At 37.2% G+C, this 20955-nt stretch overlaps 1 protein-coding gene across 2 annotated transcripts; it reads left to right on the top strand.

The window, feature by feature from the left end:
* The first annotated feature begins 6 nt into the window (after positions 1 to 6).
* On the top strand, positions 7 to 20010 carry LOC120523532 (von Willebrand factor A domain-containing protein 5A-like). 2 transcript variants are annotated; one of them, XM_039744935.1, is made up of 6 exons: positions 7 to 125; positions 6564 to 6692; positions 6902 to 6940; positions 8274 to 8422; positions 18374 to 18500; positions 19452 to 20010. In XM_039744935.1, the coding sequence occupies exons 1-6, from the start codon at positions 80 to 82 to the stop codon at positions 19529 to 19531; spliced, it is 570 nt and encodes a 189-aa protein (XP_039600869.1). In that variant the 5' UTR covers positions 7 to 79; the 3' UTR covers positions 19532 to 20010. The 2 variants fall into 2 exon arrangements, with proteins under 2 accessions (XP_039600869.1, XP_039600876.1); XM_039744942.1 differs by having other exon boundaries at positions 7 to 126; positions 6583 to 6692.
* Positions 20011 to 20955: the final 945 nt, after the last annotated feature.

The raw sequence follows: 20955 nt of genomic DNA, 5'->3' as shown, positions 1-20955 counted from the left end.
CACAGAGGCCAGAGTTATCTCAACTCACACAGCATTCATTGCAATCAACAAAGAAAAAAATGAGGCTGTTCAGGGCCCTATGGTCAAGCGACGTATTCCATTCGCTGGTTTTATGCAAGGGGGTGGTAAGTATTGGTCACTACTTTTTTTTAAATTTTTTTTTATTTTTTTTACATTTTCATTTATGTAAAGGTACAGTATACAATATACAGTACATCCAAATATTTCAGTAGCTTTGTATACGTCACTATGTTTTTATGAAGTAATTACTTGAGCAAAACCTTCCTTGACATGGCGTTACTGCATTCATCTGTTCATTTTCTGAACTTGCTTTCTACATAACAGAATCATGGATAAGGTCTGTTCTATTTCTTATTGTGTATTTAACATGTGTAAATGATTCATGGCATATTTATCTTGATGAACTGTAGTTTTAAATTTCCATGTGAGCTCAGAGCCTCTACTCAGAGAAATGTGCTATACAAAAGTAAAGGGAATTGAGTGGATAACGATTATCTATTCCAGCACATGGAAGCAGTCAGTCAAGGATAGAGCAGCAGACTATTGAAGGACATGCTTGTGCACACACACTCTCACCTAAACTAAGCAGAGTAAAGTCATTCATTAAACTAACATGCACGTCTTTCACATTTTGGGATGAACTGAAGTACTTAAAGAAAATGATGACTCTGTGTACAGTCGGAAGTGACCATCACCTTTTATGGAACAGTGAAAAACATCTCTGTGTTGTCTTGCTTTTAGTGCAACATTGGTGTTTATTTGTGCATCAGAAAATTAGTTATGTACTGTAAGTAAACATGTATTGCTCTCCAACTGTAATTAGACAGTAAAGCCAAATGTCCTAATTATGTTTGCGTAAGACATTTGCTTCATAATCATCTTTTCATATTAAATGCAAAAGTATAGTTTTTGGTGAATTTCCAGTCATGTATGCTTTAGCATTTTAAAAGCAGTTTGACTTTGTTAAAAGTGTTTTCTGTTTCGCCAGTTTCAATGTGAAGTGGTGGGATGAAGCTTTGCTCTTTCCTTTGGTACCTTTTGGAGTCAGTACAGTTAAACCAACATGAAGGCAACAACAACAAGTTTTATTTACAATGCACATTTTCATAAAAAATAATGTAGATCAAAGTGCTTTACATGCTGAAGAAAAGAGAAATAAAACACAAAGTAAGAATTAGAATAAGACAACACTATTTAACATAGAATAAGAGTAAGGTCTGATGGCCAGGGAGGACAGAAAAAAACAAAAACAAAAAATACTCCAGATGGCTGGAGAGAAAAAATAAAATCTGCAGGGGGTCCAGGCCACGAGACCACCCAGTCCCCTCTCGGCATTCTACCTAACATAAATGAAACAGTCCTCTTTGTATTTAGGGTTCTCATGGAAGTACTTGATGATGGTGGTCATGTAGACCTCTGGCTTTTAATCCATCAATGTAGGAACATCATGGTGCTTAGATTAGGTGGTGGTGGCGTGAGTCGCCACCACAGAGAAACGGGAAAACAAACAGAAGAGAGAGTAAGGATTTTAGAGCCATCATGAATAGTTATTATAATGAATTGAATATACAGAGTATCAGGATTAAATTAAGGTTAAGTTATGAGAAAGTCATGTTAAAGTAATGTGTTTTCAGCAGTTTTTTAAAGTGCTCTACTGTATTAGCCTGGCGAATTCCTATTGGCAGGCTATTCCAGATTTTAGGTGCATAACAGCAGAAGGCCGCCTCACCAGTTCTTTTAAGTTTTGCTCTTGGAATTCTAAGCAGACACTCATTTGAGGATCTGAGGTTACGATTTGGAATATAAGGTGTCAGACATTCCAATATATAATATGGGGCGAGATTATTTAAGGCTTTGTAAACCATAAGCAGTATTTTAAAGTCAATCCTGAATGACACAGGTAACCAGTGTTGTGACATCAAAACTGGAGAAATGTGCTCGGATTTTGTTTTCCTAGTTAGGATTCTAGCAGCTGCATTCTACACTCATTGCAAACGATTTATGTCTTTTTTGGGCAGTCCTGAGAGGAGTGCGTTACAGTAATCTAGTGGACTAAAAACAAAAGCATGAACTATTTTCTCAGCATCTTTCAATGATATAAGAGGTCTAACTTTTGCTATGTTTCTTAAGTGAAAAAATGCTGTCCTAGTGGTCTAGTTAATGTGCGATTTAAAATTCAGGTTACAGTCAACAGTTACCCCTAAGTTCTTTACCTCCTTCTTGACTTTTAATCCTAATGCATCAAGTTTATTTCTAATAACTTCATTGAATCCAATAATTGCCAATCACTAAAATTTCAGTTTTCTCTTTATTTAGCTTGTGAAAATTACTATTCATCCATTCAGAAATACCAGTAAGACATTGTGTTAGTGAATCGAGAGAGTCAGTGTCGTCAGGCGCTATTGATAAGTACAGCTGTGTGTCATCAGCATAGCTGTGGTAACTCACGTTGTGCCCTGAGATAATCTGACCTAACGGAAGCATGTAGATTGAGAATAACAGCGGACCCAGGATAGAGCCTTGTGGAACACCATATCGGATATCATGTGTCTTTGAGATTTGATTACCACAACTCACAAAGAATTTTCTCCCTGCCAGGTAGGATTCAAACCAATTTAAGACACTGCCAGAGAGGCCCACCCCTTGACTAAGGCGATTTCTAAGAATGTTGAATGGAGTGGCCGATGAAGTAAAAACAAATAACCTGCGTGTAGAGAGAATAAATTTTGTTAGAACCAAAGCACCAATATCAAGTATAAAAAAAATAATTGATTTGCTATATTTTGAAAAACAAGGAAACCAGTTAGGAGATAATTTGACAAAAGTGAAGTAGCCTTAAGAAGAGAAGTTTAGTTGTTTTAAAAAAAATCCTCTAGGGAGAAACATCTTAAGAATAAAAACAGCCACAGTAAATGGGTTAATGTATCGCAAATTACTGTTCATAGCAGACTTTAATGGCAAAACTTTTTATGCCACATTACAAAAAATGTTTTTTTCAGTGCCAGTAATATCAAGTCCAGATTCTAAATTGTTAACACTTCTAGAAATGAGCAAGAAGAGTTTAAAAAAAATGGTATTATGGGGCAAAAATATAGCATGACTGAATTATAGGGAAATAAATTAAATAAAGATACCTTCAGAGCATGTCATGTTAATTGGAAAATCTAGTTATGGATGTATAATAACTTGTATAATGACTTTGGGAACTTACTAACGATTTTGATATTGGAGAACAGTGGACATGGGGCTAAAAACTAAAAACACACTAAAAGTGTACCAGAGCATCCTGTCTCTAATATACAGTAGAGCATATTGAGAAAACTTGACAAACTTTGTTTTTTAATTTTAACATATTTTCACCTAAGAGATTACCTGAGAATATAAATGACTTAAAGAAAATTGCAAAATTTTGAAAGAAACATACCAGCTTGTGTAGGATGTACTCCTCTTTTCAAAAGCATGGCAGTTCCCTACAGATTTTATTTTTTCTCCAGCCGTCTGGAGTTTTTTTGTTTTTTCTGTCCCACCCCGGCCATTGAACCTTACTCTTATTCGATGTTAATTAATGTTGACTTATTTTGTTTTCTTATTGTGTCTTTTATTTTTTCTATTCTTTATTATGTAAAGCACTTTGAGCTACTGTTTGTATGAAAATGTGCTATATAAATAAATGTTGTTGTTATTGTTGTTGTAGTTACAGAATGGCATCTTGTTGGCCATAACTCATTTAATGTATATTTCTCACAACAGACATATAAAATTCTGAAAGTGACCAATAGATAATAGATACAATGCTGATTTTAAAAAGCACATGAATCACTACATATCACTACTTCTTCAAACTATTGCTTTCAATGTAACTTTTCTCTGTTTTTGTCTATACAAAACTTTTTTCAAAATATATTCTGAATTAAAACAGAACAAATACCAAATGGAAGCAAATAAATAAATGGCTGCAATTAAGGCTCCTCTCTCCATGCAGTCTGATCTTATCAGCCTCAGAAATAAAAAGGATCTGGTCTTAAACCATTTTTGATTTTTAGGTGTCTAGAGACAAAGAAGTGAAAATCAAACATAAAACAAGTCGGGTCCCACCACCAAAAAAAAAAAAAAAAGTGGATTAAAGTCTTATTCTTTATATTAGATAGAAACTCCAGGATTGTGTTTTCTCATAAGTATGATCTGTAATCCTATGCATTTTAATGCATATATATTTTTTTTCTTTTTTTGGAGAGTTTTGTTTACAAACTTTAATATCCGCTTCTTACATATATTTGAAAACAGAATTGGTTACACTGCCTTACAAGACCAAGAATGTGTTGAAATACCTCACTTTAGAAAGTGGTAGCTGTGTATAAAAATGTACACTGACTGCTTTTAAATTCTGAAAAAATTATATATATTATTGACTGATAGCAAACCTCCATAGCTTCACTATTGTCTGTGCTGTTTACTGTATACGTGACTTAATGAACTGATCGCCCTTTGAATAACCACAAATTTTATATTAACGTACACCGTGGAACGAATTCTCCAAAAATGCTCTTTTAATAATAAATTCTATATTACAGTTATAATGCAAATCAGAGCTCCTTGTTTTGGCAGCTGTGATGCTATGACGCATACACCAATAATTTGTTAAAGACCCCTCTCACTTTTTTCAGAATTAAGTCGTTTTTAAATGCCTTTATGTTTTGGAAAGCACTTACGTATAATATAAATCAGTTTTGTTACTTGAAAAACAATATATTTATTTTAAAGCCCTTAAATGGTGCACAGTGACTGTTTCACACTCTATTGAGACTGGAAGTAGCCTCAAAACAGCTCTGTAATATTTACAAGACAAACAATGCCAACCTTAACTGTAGGGTTTAAGCACATAAGAAGAATGGGAATTAATAAGCTGTTTAAGAAAATAGGTGGATGAATTATAAAACTTAAAGGCATTTAGGGAGTATTGTTAAAGAAACTATAAAAACAATCCCAAGAGGTTCAATATTTTAGTAAAGGAATGATCAAGGAGGTGAGGGTGAAACCTATTAAGAAGAATTAAGGGTAAAATTACATTTAAAGAAAATTAAATTGTAATTGCTCATTACTTTTTTTGTTTTCACATATAAAGCATTATATAGCCTCTTGTGATACTGATGAAAAGTGTGTAAGAAAGATAAATGCATTAACAAATTCACTCATTGCATAAACAGTACACATGTAAATGTTATTTTAGTTATGGTTTATAAATCTCATGAATGTGGTTTTACAAGAAAAAAAAGGTTTTATTTTCTGTAAAGGTAATGTGCCAAAAAACAAAATTGCCAAAACAATACACAATGCAAGGAAAAACAATATACTCAAGTTTGAAGAACACAAAAAAGTGAGTGAAAGAGTAACTGTACAGTTCATTTAAAAGTTCTTCATTTTGTGCAGTTCTTCACAAAAAGCTTAAGAGCAATACACATCTATTTACTGCAGTGCTTCCCAATTCATTTTACCCTCGCACCCCCTGTGACAGACGAGGCTGATTTTGCACCCCCTTGGTTTGAGAAGAAGTATGAAAAAATATAAGTTCATATGATAGTTCATAATACCCACTAAGTGTGTGTAAGAGCGGAAGTCATCCGTTTTAACAAGCAGCATATTGCACTGATACGAAATAGCCTGCCCATTTAATTATTTAGGAATGGATAAAAAAATTAAGATTTTGTACAAATAATGTTTTTCATTTTTCTTCATCGATGGATTCTGGCAGCCCCAGCAACAGTTGCTCGCACCCCACCCCAATCGGGAAGCTTTGATTTACTGGTATTCATTTTTGCAGGTAGAGATTAGACTTGCCATATCTCGATTTGAATGCCTCTAGCTCTGGAGGGCAAGTATCCCCAAGCCCTTCAAAAGCAGTGTGGCATTTCATCACAAGCCACAAAAGGTTTTTATAGGTGTCCTCCAAATTAAATGTCTGCACTTTTCTCCAGAACGACTGTTTAAAATGAAAAAAAAAACCCACTAGCTGTGCTTGGGAACTCTTTTCCTAGTGTCAGAACAATTATGCATGTAGCTTCCAGAATATTGAACCCAAATTCTAAAATATTGAAACATGTACTGTACGTATTTAATATGCAAAACATTTTATATCCGTTTTAGGTTTTGGTCCTGCTACAAATGTAAGACTTTATCTCACATAAGGTAACACCAAGTTACCTTAAGTTTATATTTCAAAGATGTGCATGCCATTTTACTTTATGACTCTAAATTGGTCCTTAAATGAGTGAATGTGCCATACAAAGGACTGGTATCCCATCCAAGGTTGGTTCCTTCTTTATGCTTCTTGATGTTCATGTAGACCTAGGTTTTGTGTATCCTTGTAAGACAATACCAATCAATAGATGGATGAATATTTACCTGCTGTTAATTGAGGAATACTGGTACTTTCTTTCTTTCTGATACGTTCTTTAATAAAAGAGTGATCTATTATGAAGTTACAATTACATTTAAAGTAGACTGTAGTGGCAGTAGTAGTAGTATACTTTTTTTTTTTAATGTAGGATTTTGTTCAGGAGCACCAGTGATGATGGCTTGTGCAATGCCCAGACGTACGATGTCCCCTCCATGTCCACCCCAACCTACAGTGATATTTCAGTCATATTGTAATTCTAACATTGGTGATCTGCAATGTAAGGAAATAATAAATGTTGCTACTGTGTTTAAAGAATTTTTCCAAAATATTTTGTTTAAGTTAGTTGATAGTCAATGATATCATCCATTCCCGAGTGGCTGGGAGCATCGTTAATGTAGTAAACATAATTGATTGCTCCAGATATTTACAGGAATTTCCTCAAAGCGCTAAACTGCAGCCATCACTTTTTTTTTTTTATGTCAACAGATCCCTTTGTGAAAACTTCATTCACTCCTGTTCACATCAGTAAGTATGTAACATAACTGACTTTAGCTAGTATATCTGTAATGGGAAGAGTATCGGTGTTTGCTGCTGCCATGCTAACAAGCTCTCAGTGCCCTTGATTTCTCACTCTTTACAGCGCTGTTACAGGTAGCTTACTATCCCTAAAATAATGGACAGGTTTGCTGTGTTATATTTTGCAAAACAAATGCAATGAGATTCGGGCACTGGACAAGGAAAGTGGTGGTGCTTGTTTGGTCATGCAGGCAGTGCTTGAAGTAGGCTGGTACTTAAAGCGCTTCATGGAAGTCCTCCCTCCCTTTGTTGTCATATAGTGTCAGACACTTGCACCAACCTCCAAGGGAGAGTCCCCCAACCCTGTCAAGAATTGGAAGGTTAGGCTAATAGGAATGTAATTATACTGTGTACTGAAGTTAATAAATCTAAAATAAACTGATTACATTATATATCAAAGCAGAGAAAAGGCCCAGATCCATTATCCTTCTGCATGCACGTTGTATATCACATGCTTGCAATACCAGTCAGCACTCAGCTTTTTGTGGCTTGTCGCTTGCACTTGTAAGAAAAGGCAAAATATGGCTATAGCCAAGCCACATTGAAACCATGAAGTCACTTTTTTTTTCTATAAAGTATGCCAAGTCTCCTTTTTGTTCAGAAGATGATAGAAAGTCAACAACTGAGCAGTTTGTATTTGAATGAGTAAAAGTAATTAGCAACTTTTTAGTTTTCTGCTGGTAGACATTTATTCAAATTCATTTTATGAGGCAGATTTAATTTTAAAGTTTTGTGCCGATTTGGCATCGTGATTTGTACCAATTTTAAATGAACTTAGAATGAGTCACCTTTGAATCATCATCAGAACATTACTGAATACCGGTACATACTCTGATTTGCAACAATCTGTAGGACAACAGAACTAACTCCAGCGTCCCAAACTAAAATGCCTGCACACCATTTATCCATAACCCCATGTTGATGCTTTACGTGGTATATGGGTAGAACAGCTAAATATTTATAATCCACAAGCATCTCACCAATCTTGATGGTATTGAACATCGTTGATGTTTTGAAATGATGATGTGAACTTTTAAGACATTGCACAGTTCTAGATAATGTTGAATTTCTGTCAGTTTGGTAATGTTTGGTATTGTAATTTTTAAAAGTATGAAAGATTGTTACATTTTCTTGATATTATTTTAAGAAATACAGAATTCAACTAAGATTAAAATAAATATACAGAATGAAGGTTGTCTAACAAATGCATACACGCTGCAAAAATGTAAGCAATACATTTATAGTTAAAAATGAAAAAAAATCTGCTTCTTTCCTGTTTTAGAATCTGTTGAAAAGAAAAAAGAGAGAACTGACCCCTTGTTAAATCTGGTTTCCCTTCAAAATGCTGATGGGTCTTGGAATCTAGAGAAAGGATTGATGACTTTATTTAGTAAGACAGAAAAGGAAGTGCTGCAGAAAATGCCAGTAGAGGTAAGTGTGCAAAACAGAAAAATGTAGTTTTTTGTCGCATTCTTACAATAAAAATATAAGAGTTCTATTTCCTGAGAGAACACTGTAAGGTTTTTGTTACACATATTCATTTTTGGTTGCTTGTGGGCATGCTGACATTATAGCACGATTAGTATTTTAAATGGCAGACCTGGCATCCAAGTTTATGGATTTTTTTTTTTCTACACAGGTATTGTCAGAAGGTTAACTTACTTATGATGTTTTTTTGTTTTTTTTTTAATTATTTTGAGCAGCCAGGACTGCCTTGCTTTCAGTTTTGTCACTATTTTGGAACTGAACCCTCAATTTCTCCTCCTTTAGGTTTTGAACTTTGGCCTGTTTAAAACACTATTTGTTGACCCTTTGTTTGATCAGTTCCATTCCCCAGTTATTTTAATTTTTTCATTCGATAAACTCATTACAATTACAAAAACCACATAATTTTGTGAAAAAGTATTTGTCCCTTTTTAATATCCTCTGTTTTTGTAAAATTTGCATAATGAATCGTCTTAGATTTAAACTAAATGCAATATTGGAGAAAGTGGACATAAGTGAACAAACAATTGTTTTTTTTTTAATTAATACTTTTGAAGTAGCATCATTTTCCAAAACCGTTAGGTTAGGCGGATTTTTATTAGCCCAGAAGGAAATTTGTTTGCAACAGGAAAGACTGAAATATAAGGCAGATAGAGAGAGCTTTATTTGTCCCCAGGACAAAATTTCCTTCTTGCAGACGCTCTTTAAATAAATAAATGCATAAATAAGCAAGCAAATTAATTAATTAATTAAACAAACACAGTATGATCTGAACACACACCAGATTGACTATAAAGCAAGAAAATTAAAACCTAAGAATAACATTTGACTTTGCTATCACTTCACAGTGTAGCATTATGCAGGTGTTATCGCTGTTGGTATAAAGGACCCCAGTAGTGTGTCTCGACACATTTATGTTGAATAATAGTGTAAGTGAGCGTATGTGCAGCAATGTTCATATTGGCACTCAGTTTTGTTTTAATTCTCCTCTTTGCTACAACCTCAAATGAGTTCAGAGTGCATTTTGTAATTGAGCTTTTTCTTTTAAAGCTAGAATTCCCGAAGCCTACGAAAAAACTCATAATCCCGGCCCACCTTCTCACCCCTCCATCAGCGTCTTTTGTCTTGTAAACGTATCGGTCAGAACAAGCAGCCTGCTGTCCCATCCCCCCGCCTTGACGGAGCTTAGCTCGAGGACAAAAAGTTCTCCCAGTTCAAGCCAAGGTTCCATATCTGTGTGTGGGGTTCCTGTGAATTTCCCCTTGGGATTAATAAAGTATCTATCTATCTATCTATCTATCTATCTATCTATCTATCTATCTATCTATCTATCTATCTATCTATCTATCTATCTAGAGTTGTATATGGTAAGTAATACAGTTGTGGAAGTTGACCCGGACACAGACAGGCAGACACGTTCATGTCACCCACAGACACGTTTATTTACAATATTTTACAAAGTTAATGTCACTAAGACCCAGTCCAAAATAGTACACAAACCCCAAAGTCACAGTCCTGGCCACAATGCCTTTCTTCGGGCCGCCTCCACAGCTCTCCTGAGCTTCGTCCTTCCTCCTCCCGACTCCAGCCTCGAATGAAGGGAGACGGCCCCTTTTATACAGTCCCCGGATGAGCCCCAGGTGTTCCCGGCATTCCTCCTCTATCCCCGCCCCAGCGTGGCGGAAGTGCCGGCTGTCCTCCCGGCAGCTCTCTGGGCGCCATCCTAAATCTTCCCCCCAGCACTTCCTGGTGTGGCGGAAGTGCTGGGGTAACAGGTCCCAAGGCATTGGGGCGCCTCCTGCGGGTACCACGGGCCCCTACAGGGTGGAGCTTCCATGCCCTATACCCGTGGCCCCCAAAGCAACCAGGAAGGTGACCCCCACGTGATCCAGGGTGATCCGGCCGGGTCATGTCCCCTGGCATCCCTGACACAGTATATAATTTTTTGGAATACATGCATTTCATTCTGAACACATATTTAAAGCAGAAACTTTTTCCATGTTATACTAATAATGACATGAAGTGTGTAATGTGTGAAGACTTTAGTCCAAATATCAAATAATCATGTGTACTTTTAATCAAGAATAAAACCAAAGGAAAAAAAAACATTTGATTTACATGTGGCTGTCAATGAGTTAAAAACTCAACACCCTGTGTAAATTTTGCCTACTTATAAAAGTTAGCTCTTGTTTTTTTTATTATTCAGTTTTATTCTGTCAGTGACATTTACGTGGTACAACAAACTTGCCTCTCCCTCTTTGAGTGGATGGCATTTATCTCCATTCTTTTCACAAGAGCAGCACTGTAGCTGATCCCTGCTCAGAAATGTTTGTAGTACCGGCAATCAAAGATACGATGTCCCCTGACCGCTGTCAGACTACTGTAGACTATGGGTCCACAAATACGGTCCTGGAGGGCCGCAGTGGCTATAAGTTTTCATTCCAGCCAGTTTCTCAATTAGACCTGAGTCTTTTCGTGAAATTGAAACTTGGTGTTTAACTATATGGCATTTTAGCACATTCATTCATCAAAGACAAATTTAATTACATTGTAGATCAGAGGTCCTCAATTACAGTTCTGGAGGGCCGAAGTGGCTGCACGTTTCCACTTCAACCAATTTTTTAATTAGAGCCCATTTATTTACTACTAAAGCAGTACAGTAAAGTGCCACCACCAGCACCTACTCAAAGCATCATTGTGCTCCAACATTGATGGACTAAAAGCCAGAAGTCTACATGACCATCATCACCAAGTCCTTCTGCGAGAACCCTAAATACAAAGAGGACTGTTTCATTTATGTTAGGTAGAATGCCCAGAGGGGACTGGGCGGTCTCATGGTCTGGAATCCCTACAGATTTTATTTTTTTCTCCAGCCGTCTGGAGTTTTTTTTTTTTTGTTTTTTCTGTCCACTCTGGCCATTGGACCTTACTCTTATTCTGTGTTAATTAATGTCGACTTATTTTATTTTCTTACTGTGTCTTTTATTTTTCTATTCATTACAGTGCATCCGGAAAGTATTCACAGCGCATCACTTTTTCCACATTTTGTTATGTTACAGCCTTATTAAAAAATAGATTAAATTCATTTTTTTTTCTCAGAATTCTACACACAACGTGAAAAAAGTTTACGGTTTTTGCAAATTTATTAAAAATAAACAAACTGAGAAATCACATGTACATAAGTATTCACAGCCTTTGCTCAATACTTTGTCGATGCACCTTTGGCAGCAATTACAGCCTCAAGTCTTTTTGAATATGATGCCACAAGCTTGGCACACCTATCCTTGGCCAGTTTTGCCTATTCCTCTTTGCAGCACCTCTCAAGCTCCATCAGGTTGGATGGGAAGCGTCGGTGCACAGCCATTTTAAGATCTCTCCAGAGATGTTCAATCGGATTCAAGTCTGGGCTCTGGCTGGGCCACTCAAGGACATTCACATAGTTGTCCTGAAGCCACTCCTTTGATATCTTGGCTGTGTGCTTAGGGTCGTTGTCCTGCTGAAAGATGAGCCGTCACCCCAGTCTGAGGTCAAGAGCGCTTTGGAGCAGGTTTTCATCCAGGATGTCTCTGTACATTGCTGCAGTCATCTTTCCCTTTATCCTGACTAGTCTCCCAGTTCCTGCCGCTGAAAAACATCCCCACAGCATGATGCTGCCACCACCATGCTTCACTGTAGGGATGGTATTGGCCTGGTGATGAGCGGTGCCTGGTTTCCTCCAAACGTGACGCCTGGCATTCACACCAAAGAGTTCAATCTTTGTCTCATCAGACCAGAGAATTTTGTTTCTCATGGTCTGAGAGTCCTTCAGCTGCCTTTTGGCAAACTCCAGGTGGGCTGCCATGTGCCTTTTACTAAGGAGTGGCTTCCATCTGGCCACTCTACCATACAGGCCTGATTGGTGGATTGCTGCAGAGATGGTTGTCCTTCTGGAAGGTTCTCCTATCTCCACAGAGGACCTCTGGAGCTCTGACAGAGTGACCATTGGGTTCTTGGTCACCTCCCTGACTAAGGCCCTTCTCCCCCGATCGCTCAGTTTAGATGGCCGGCCAGCTCTAGGAAGAGTCCTGGTGGTTTAGAACTTCTTCCACTTACGGATGATGGAGGCCACTGTGCTCACTGGGACCTTCAAAGCAGCAGAAATTTTTCTGTAACCTTCCCCAGATTTGTGCCTCGAGATAATCCTGTCTCTGAGGTCTACAGACAATTCCTTTGACTTCATGCTTGGTTTGCGGTCTGACATGTAAACCTTTTTCATGTTGTCATTATGGGGTGTTGTGTGTAGAATTCTGAGGATAAAAATTAATTTAATCCATTTTGTAATAAGGCTGTAAGATAACAAAATGTGGAAAAAATGATGTGCTGTGAATACTTTCTGGATGCACTGTATGTAAAGCACTTTGAGCCACATTTTTTTTTTGTATGAAAATGTGCTATATAAATAAATGTTGTTGTTGTTGTTACATTTTTGGGCATAATATTAGTTATCTTGCCTGTTACAATTCAGAACCCTTAATTGCCAATTTTAGTTTTAGCAGCTGTCAAAATTTTAATTGTTGACTGTTTTGTTAATCAGACATTAGTTAATAATAAAATGCAGATAACCAATAAACCAGCAGCTCTCCAGCCAATGTGCTTCCTTTTAAACCTGTGCATATGTGCCATTAAGTGTCTGTGTTTTTAAAAAAAAAAAAAAAAATATATATATATATAAAAATAAATGAGAGGGGAATTGGATGGAGCATTAAGTTTAATTCTATTCTAGTCCACAAAACACATGGATAATGCTCCCAGGTAGAGAAACTCTACAGTGCTGTTACAATTTGTCTTGGATGAATGAAAGCACTAACAAAGCATACAATTAAATACTAAGTTTCATTATCAGCAAGGACTGAGTTTTAATTAGGAAATCAGTTGGAAGGAAAACCTGCAACCACTGCGGCCCTCCAGGACCGTGATTGAGGACCCCTGGACTAGATAAAGGCAGGACCGTAGCAACACACAGCTTCTTCACAGCGCTTTCACTGGCTAATACACTGCTGTAACGCAACGCAACTCTGCTTGGCACCATAAGTAAAATGGGACTTCCACCTGCAGCTAAAGTCACTTCAGAATGCGAGTAATTCGACATGCTAGTGTTTAGACCTGACAGTGTCATGTTGATGGTGTATATGCCCAAAAAGAAGAAGCCTTTGATTTCAGTCTGTAACAGCCAGTGTAAAGTTTTGCAACCAGAAAAACATATAGCGGAAGGGGTAGAACCAGACACACAAACACTGGGGAATCATGTCTGTTTCCTGAAGAGGCATGAGCTCTCTTGGAAATGTGTTCTTTTGAAATTGCGGCATATTAAGTAACTAAACAATATCGTAATATACCAGAAAAAGTAATTTCCCTCCCATCGTGATTACGGCGGTACAAGAATCACATGAGAAAAAATATCTTTTAGCTTACATTTACTGACGGTCAACGCGTTTACAGACGGGAGGCAAATGGACAGACTTTTTATCCAGGTGGGAATCTGGATCAACACAGGCTGCCATTTCTCGTCCCCACGCTGGGAGGTTTTTCGAACTTATATATAATAGTGCTATACATGCAGGTTCTCATTCTCACAATAAGGAAAAAAGATTTTGTGCTGACAGAGGACAGAATTACACTATCCTGTTTTTAAGCTGACTATACAAGCCTCCAGTTGTCTTTAGCTATCTAATCCAATGCTTGGCTAGCAATTCTAACTGCTGAGCCCCTGTGTGCCAAATTTAACATGCACATGTGAATAAAACTCATAACAGTATTGTCCAGATATAGTGACATGAAGAAAAATGTAGTATAACAATGTCTTTTTAGTATCTTGTTGTCTCTTGAAATGTTTGTTATTCAGTTTTATTCTTGAATACTTGTTTCGTTATACCTTTGCTAAAGTGTTCATTTTATATTCCAGTAACCACTTGAATGAGATTGAATCTGTCTCTGCCTCTCTCGCACACGCACGTCATTATTTCAAAACGCTAGTACACACACTCAAGATTGAATAATTGCTTTTAACAGTATTGCAGTAATAATAATTCATAATTCAGCAGCATCCATACAAGTAGCAGAATTCAAATGCTTATAGCCCTAGGAATAAGAGTTCCTAAATCTCTTGATCTTTATCTTGTTAACCTAAATCTGCAGCTTGATTGCAATAGCTAAAATTTAGGAACAAGAGGATGACTGCTGTCTAACAGAATTGAGCTGACCTTCTTTCAACCTGTTTCTAATACAGCTCAGTGACAGATGTCTGCTGCAAATTCAACACTAATTCCCGTTAATTTACCATTAAAAAAGTGGTTACCATGTATTAAACATACAGAGCCAAAGTGAGATGCATTTTAGAGCAGAGAAACTCTTATTTGTTGCCCTTATACATGATAATAACTTATTTCATATTTTACAGTATTTAAAAGTCACTGCTTACTGTGACAGTTACAGATCTCTGTATTGATAATGTATTTATACCCTTTGAACAGTTTTGGTCCAAATTTAAATCTTCCCGCAAAAGACTAAAATGTGAGCAACTGCGTTATAAAATGTTTGGTAAATGAAATAAGAATAAGTCAATGTGTATATGTATGTATGTCTGAATGGCTGGAGCGATTTTCATGAAACTCGGTACACATGTCTCTCAAAGGTCGACTAAAAATACTGTAGGGTGAAATCACCCCCTTCTGGGTAAGGTGTAGGGTGCTCTTATGGTCTTGTATGCATGTTATCATCCAGTTGACGCTCAGAACGACCACCAGAGGGTGAACTGGAGGTGACTGCCAGCATTCTTTATGTTTGAGCAGCACTGCGCCACTGTTGCTTTTGAAATAAAATATAGTTCTACGTGTGCAAGTGTGTGTGTGTGTGTCTGTCTGTTCGGTGCAGAAGTGAGACGTAGAGTCGGGATGAGGGCTCCAGCTCCGAGGATACGCAAGCGATGCCAGCACACTGGCAAAAGGAAACCTCCTAAGAAAGACAGTCGCTTAGCTGCTAATGCACAAACAATGCAAGCACGTCGGCAACATGAATCCTTATAGCAGAGAGATGCCCAGAGTAGTTCTGACGCTTTCAATACTTTTTAGGATCCTGTGCTTTTAACAGCACGGGCTTACACAGTTAGTACAGTATATAGCTGATGACTGCCAGCATTCGTTATGTTTAAGCACCACCATGCCCCTGTTGCTTTTCCAATGAAATAGAGTTGGCTGGTTCTGAGCGTCAACTGGATGATAACATACATACAAGACCGCAAGACAAGGACATTAGTGAGTCTTTATTGTTTGTTAGTTTAATTTTATCTTTAAAGTTCTTTTTTTTTAATTGTTTTTCTCAAACAATTAAATTAAAAAAAACACTTTATTTTCCTCCCGGGCAACACTGGATATTTCAGCTAGTTAAAAAAATATATGTCAATAGTAGACATAATGTACAGTATATCACAAAAATAATAAAAGTAATTTAATTGTAGAATGGTTAGCATTTGAAAATATTTACAGTTAAAGGCCAAAGTAATGTAGTGCAGAAATGCATAAGTGTAAGTTGAATGAGTAGAGCAAACAGATTGTCAGTGCAATGCTTTTAGTCAAACTCCGGGTTAAATAAATGTATGTAAAAAGGTTTAACAGCTTAGGCTGGTATCACACTTCGTGCCTTTGAGTTGTCACTTTTAATGTCTGCAGTTGCTCAATGTTACTGCCTTGAAGATATCAGATTTCATAACTAGAAAATGCTGCAAATGATACATTACATGATTTCCTCTTGAATTCTCAATATGGATTCAGATGTACAAAGTGTCGAAAATTTGCAGCATTCTGACAGTCAGACAACATGTGGCTTGACATTGCCAGTGACCGTATAAGGTACCGTCCTGGTATACTGAGGTCAGCCGCAGCCTCTGCCCATCTTTTGTTTTTTTTCCACTCTGTTGTGATGTGACACAAAACATGAGACTTTGGACAGGCGAGCCTCTCTTCCATTTGCTTGGTCTTCCCCAACCCTAGAAGCGTCTCACCTCTACTACCTAAGATAACATCTGTCTGATCTTTATCTTGAGTTCACTGCAGACCAATTTGACTTTTTTGCTGGGAATGTTACACTACATGATGGTCAATCATAGATGTGCACTGCAAGCTCTCCATGACTCACTAAGACTATGTAAGTAAAGGCATCTAAAAATCACTGGAAGAACGCTGTAGTGTGATGCCAGCTTTAATGAACATGGGTTAACAGTTTGCTGGTATTATATTTCAGTATCTCTTACTCAATGACCAATAAGGAATGGTCAATAGCTGTGTTTTGTTTAAGTTCTTGAAGATTACTTTACTTGGGCACTTTTTCCTCAGAAATATCCAGTATTGGTAAATGTATGGCCCTAGTGATGAACTGAGACATTTTACATAAATACGTTTGATTTTATACAGTACAGTTGCCATAACAGATCATGATGCAGCCAAACAGCATGTTCTACTCTCTGCTTCTTTAGAAGTTATTGAGGATCCAAGGGTATGAGTTGACTTTCCCTTGTTTCCTCAAAGAGTGATAATGCTGTTGTGGCTTTTAAATTTAAAGAGAGGGTTTTGAAAATCCATGAGAGATCCTTAGTGCTGTTGCCTTTGACATACACCAATGTTAATAAGTGTTGTTTTCTGAATAAGTATAGACGTTTTTGGACTAGCTTCCTACCCAGAGTTTATTCAGCCTTATGTCTATTAACGTAGGGCAGGTGGCACTCCCTGAGAGTCTCGCACAAATGAGAAGAACATAAAATGTGCATCAGAATGATTAGAATCAACAAGCTTCACAATATAAAAGTACAGGTGTGTACTTTCCTCAGTCCAGTTCATTGTATTTGCTTCCAGGGGTTTCATCTCTGGTTACAGTGAAGGAGCAGTAAAACTAAACTCTCTTAAACTCTGTTAATTACAGATATTTACAATCATTTAAAGAAATGCTCATAGGACCATAAACAGCATATTATTTAATGAATGCATAAAACATATGAAAATATTTCAGACACTAGTGTAAAATAATAATAAAGCATTCATTCTCAGTGGCCATTTCATTTTTAGGTGATTTTTTGTAGAAACACTAACCACTGCACCATAACAACTCTAAGGTTCTGAATTTGAATCCATGCAAAGGCACATTGTTCTTAGTTTTATATGGTCACTCTGTGCTTTTGTGTTATACTGTTGTTTTCTCCAACATACCATGATGTGCAATTTAGGATGATGGACAGAAATAAACAACAACATTTATTTCCATAGCACCTTTTCATTCAAAGGGTATAACTTAAAGTGTTTTACAAGATGTCAAAGACATCATTACAAGTAAAGAAGAAAGAACTTAAAATTAGGTAAGAATAATAATGAATAACTAGTATACAAAAATAAGTAATGCACAGTTATATTAGATATATAATTAATAGAAGTATAGCCCTTAAAAATAAAGAATTTGTTTTTTAAGTCTCTAAAATGCAAGACTGGTGATAAAGTCAGGTGGCCAGGATGGGCAGAAAAAAAAAAATAAAAACACTCCAGTTAAGCTGGAGAAATAAAATGAAATCTGCTGGGGTTCCAGACCAAAAGAATGGGTAGCCCTGGGTATTCTACATAACATAGAGCGAATGTTCTTAGGTAGTTATTTATTGGTTTGTTTTTTTCAAGGCCTTCGTCTTAAAGGATTCAACGCAGTGGGTCTCATGGCAAGATGGGGATCTGTTGGCTCTGTCTTAGAAAGTGTGTGCTGTTCAATAAATTGGTGTACTGGTCACAGTTGAGTTGACTGCTCGTGTCCAGTGTGGCCGAGATGGGCACTAAGTAGCTGGGATGGAAAGAAAATGAATTAATGAATCTTTTTTTTTTCATTTTCTAGATAAAGGACAAGTCGGTTTGGGCAACATTTCTGGCACTGCTTTGGCTGCACGGTTTTAATTCACATCAAAAGGATGAGTGGGAATTTGTGGCTCTAAAAGCAGTTTTCTGGATTAAAGCACAGACAAGTATGATCTGCTTAATAGAAGTTTCACCAAATTGCAAATACTGTACTATTTTCTGTACAATTCAATTAAATAATAGTAGTGTTGTAATAACTTGTGACCATAATTATACACAAGGGTTTCATCCATTTTCAGAGAGAGATGAAAACCTGTATACGATCTTTACTTTGTTGGCAGTTATGTAGTGTGTTTTCAAAATGATGTCTTGAACAAGCTAAACTGAATGTATTACACTATGCAAACAGTTTATTCATTTTTGCTTAAAAGTGGAGCACGTCCTGGGACATGGCTATTCACAGTAATCCTGAAGCTACCTTTCTGTGGCAACCTTCACATTTGTCCAGTTTCATAACCTTTTTATTTTGTAAGTGTTTGACATGTGTTGTGGTTCAGCTATGTTTTCTTATTACATCCACCCATGTAGTTTTTTTAAACAATGTATTGCTTGAACAACCTTCCATTCACCACCTATCTCAAGATTCTGTTTTATGAACCCACTCATTACAATGCATGATAGCAGGGGTCTGAAACTTACATCATCAAGTGCACAGCAAGAATGACGGACATGCTTCACTAGACACAGTCAAGCACACACCAAGATCTCACACTGAAGGCGTTTTGTCATCACCAGTCAGTCCTACCTTGACAGGAGATGGAGCGTAATGAGAGAAAACACACACACATACTGAAAGAACATGCAAACTCCATGCAGATAAGTGTTACCACTGATGGGTTTTTATCTTATTGTCAGCTTTGGAAGTGAATTTCACTTTGACGCTGATAAAACAAGATCTTGCATGCTGTAAAATCAAAGTGTAAGTTTACACAACAAGAAGAAGTATAATATATTAACAGGATGTTATTCAGTTTCTTTCTTAATGAACTTATTACATTTTAGAAGTTATGCATCTTATTCATATTTTAAGAAAAGTATTATTGTTAATTTTTTTTCAGGCTTAAATCCTAAATTGTGCCTACAAGCTGGAAATGACTTGCTGGGATGTCAGGTGGACCTGCAAACACTGGCCCTGTAACCCTAAGATGCAAAACATGATTTTTGCAAACAAATGTACAGTTGCATTATATATTATGTTAAGAATTTAGTGCTTCAAGGACTTGGCGTTCTATTTCTGCTTCTTCCTGACTTGGCTAAAAGAATCCAAGGATTCCCACAATATCTGTTTCTGTAACATCTTTATAAATGTATGCAAATATTAGCAAAATGGCTAAGGCTCTTAATGAATGTCTTTTTGTTTTGGTTTTTGCTTTGTTTTTTGAGTTCTCACATATAAACTCTTGTTTACAAATCAAACTATGCATATAAGGTAAATCATTTTGATTAGCTTGGGTAAAATATTATTGACCGTAACTGTGCATTGAAATATTTTACCTCTAATAACAGCATGTTCCTCTTTGAGTGCTACTCTTTTTTGATATGAGATTTTTAAAAATCAGGTATTTGGCAGTGATCAGTGTAGTGCTCTTGAAATAAAATCACATTTTCTCTCTAGAACTATGACTTTATTATTATAATAATGTGCAGAAAACACCCTCCTCTCCACACTACTCAAACAAATACAATACTAAAAAACAATAATCCTCCACTCTCTCAGATGTGTTGCCACCCTGCCATCCAGCTCAGCTCACTTGTCTGGAATCTCCCAGAGTCCTTTATAGTCCGTGACCCGGAAGTGCTTCTGATCCCTCAGTCCACGTGACTTCCTAGCACTTCCGGGTCAGATCAAAAGTCCTCTTCTTTATCACAGAAGTACGTCATTTCCCCTGTCACTGTGACTAAGACGTACTTCCAGGTTAAAGAGCACGTAACAGTCCTTGGGCCTCCCTGCAGCATCCTCTAGGGGCCCCTGTGGTATCCAGCAGGCCTGTGGATAAAAACTCCAATGTCCATAATTCCCTGCTGACATTCGGGGCACCTCCATGCTGCAGGGAGGGCTCCTTGGCTGTCTGGGGGTATTGGCCGGGATGACTGGCCAGCCATATTCCACAATATTTATATAAAATTGCTCAAAAAATTTAAAGGAACACTTTGAAAACACAACAGATATCAATGGGAAAAAAATCCTGCTGGATATCTCTACTGATATGGACTGATATGGTAATGTGTTAGGAATGAAAAGATGGCACATCATTTGATGGAAGTGACAATTATCAACCTACAGAGAACTGAATTCAAAGACACCCTGAAAATCAAAGTGAAAAAATGATGTGGCAGGCAGGTGAGTCCATTTTGCCGAAATTTCATTGCAGCAACTCAAAATCGTACTTAGTAGTTTGTATGACCCCACGTGCTTGTATGCATGCCTGACAACGTCCTAATGAGACGACGGATGGTTTCCTGGGGGATCTCCTCCCAGATCTGGACCAGGGCATCACTAAGCTCCTGGACAGTCTGAGTTGCAACCTGGTGGAGTCGGATGGAGTGAAACATAATGTCACA

The sequence above is a fragment of the Polypterus senegalus genome, chromosome 1, assembly GCF_016835505.1.
Source record: "Polypterus senegalus isolate Bchr_013 chromosome 1, ASM1683550v1, whole genome shotgun sequence".
Classification (NCBI taxonomy): domain Eukaryota; kingdom Metazoa; phylum Chordata; class Cladistia; order Polypteriformes; family Polypteridae; genus Polypterus; species Polypterus senegalus.
The sequence above is the reverse complement of the archived record's forward strand: the minus strand, read 5'-3'. Positions and strand labels throughout refer to the sequence as shown.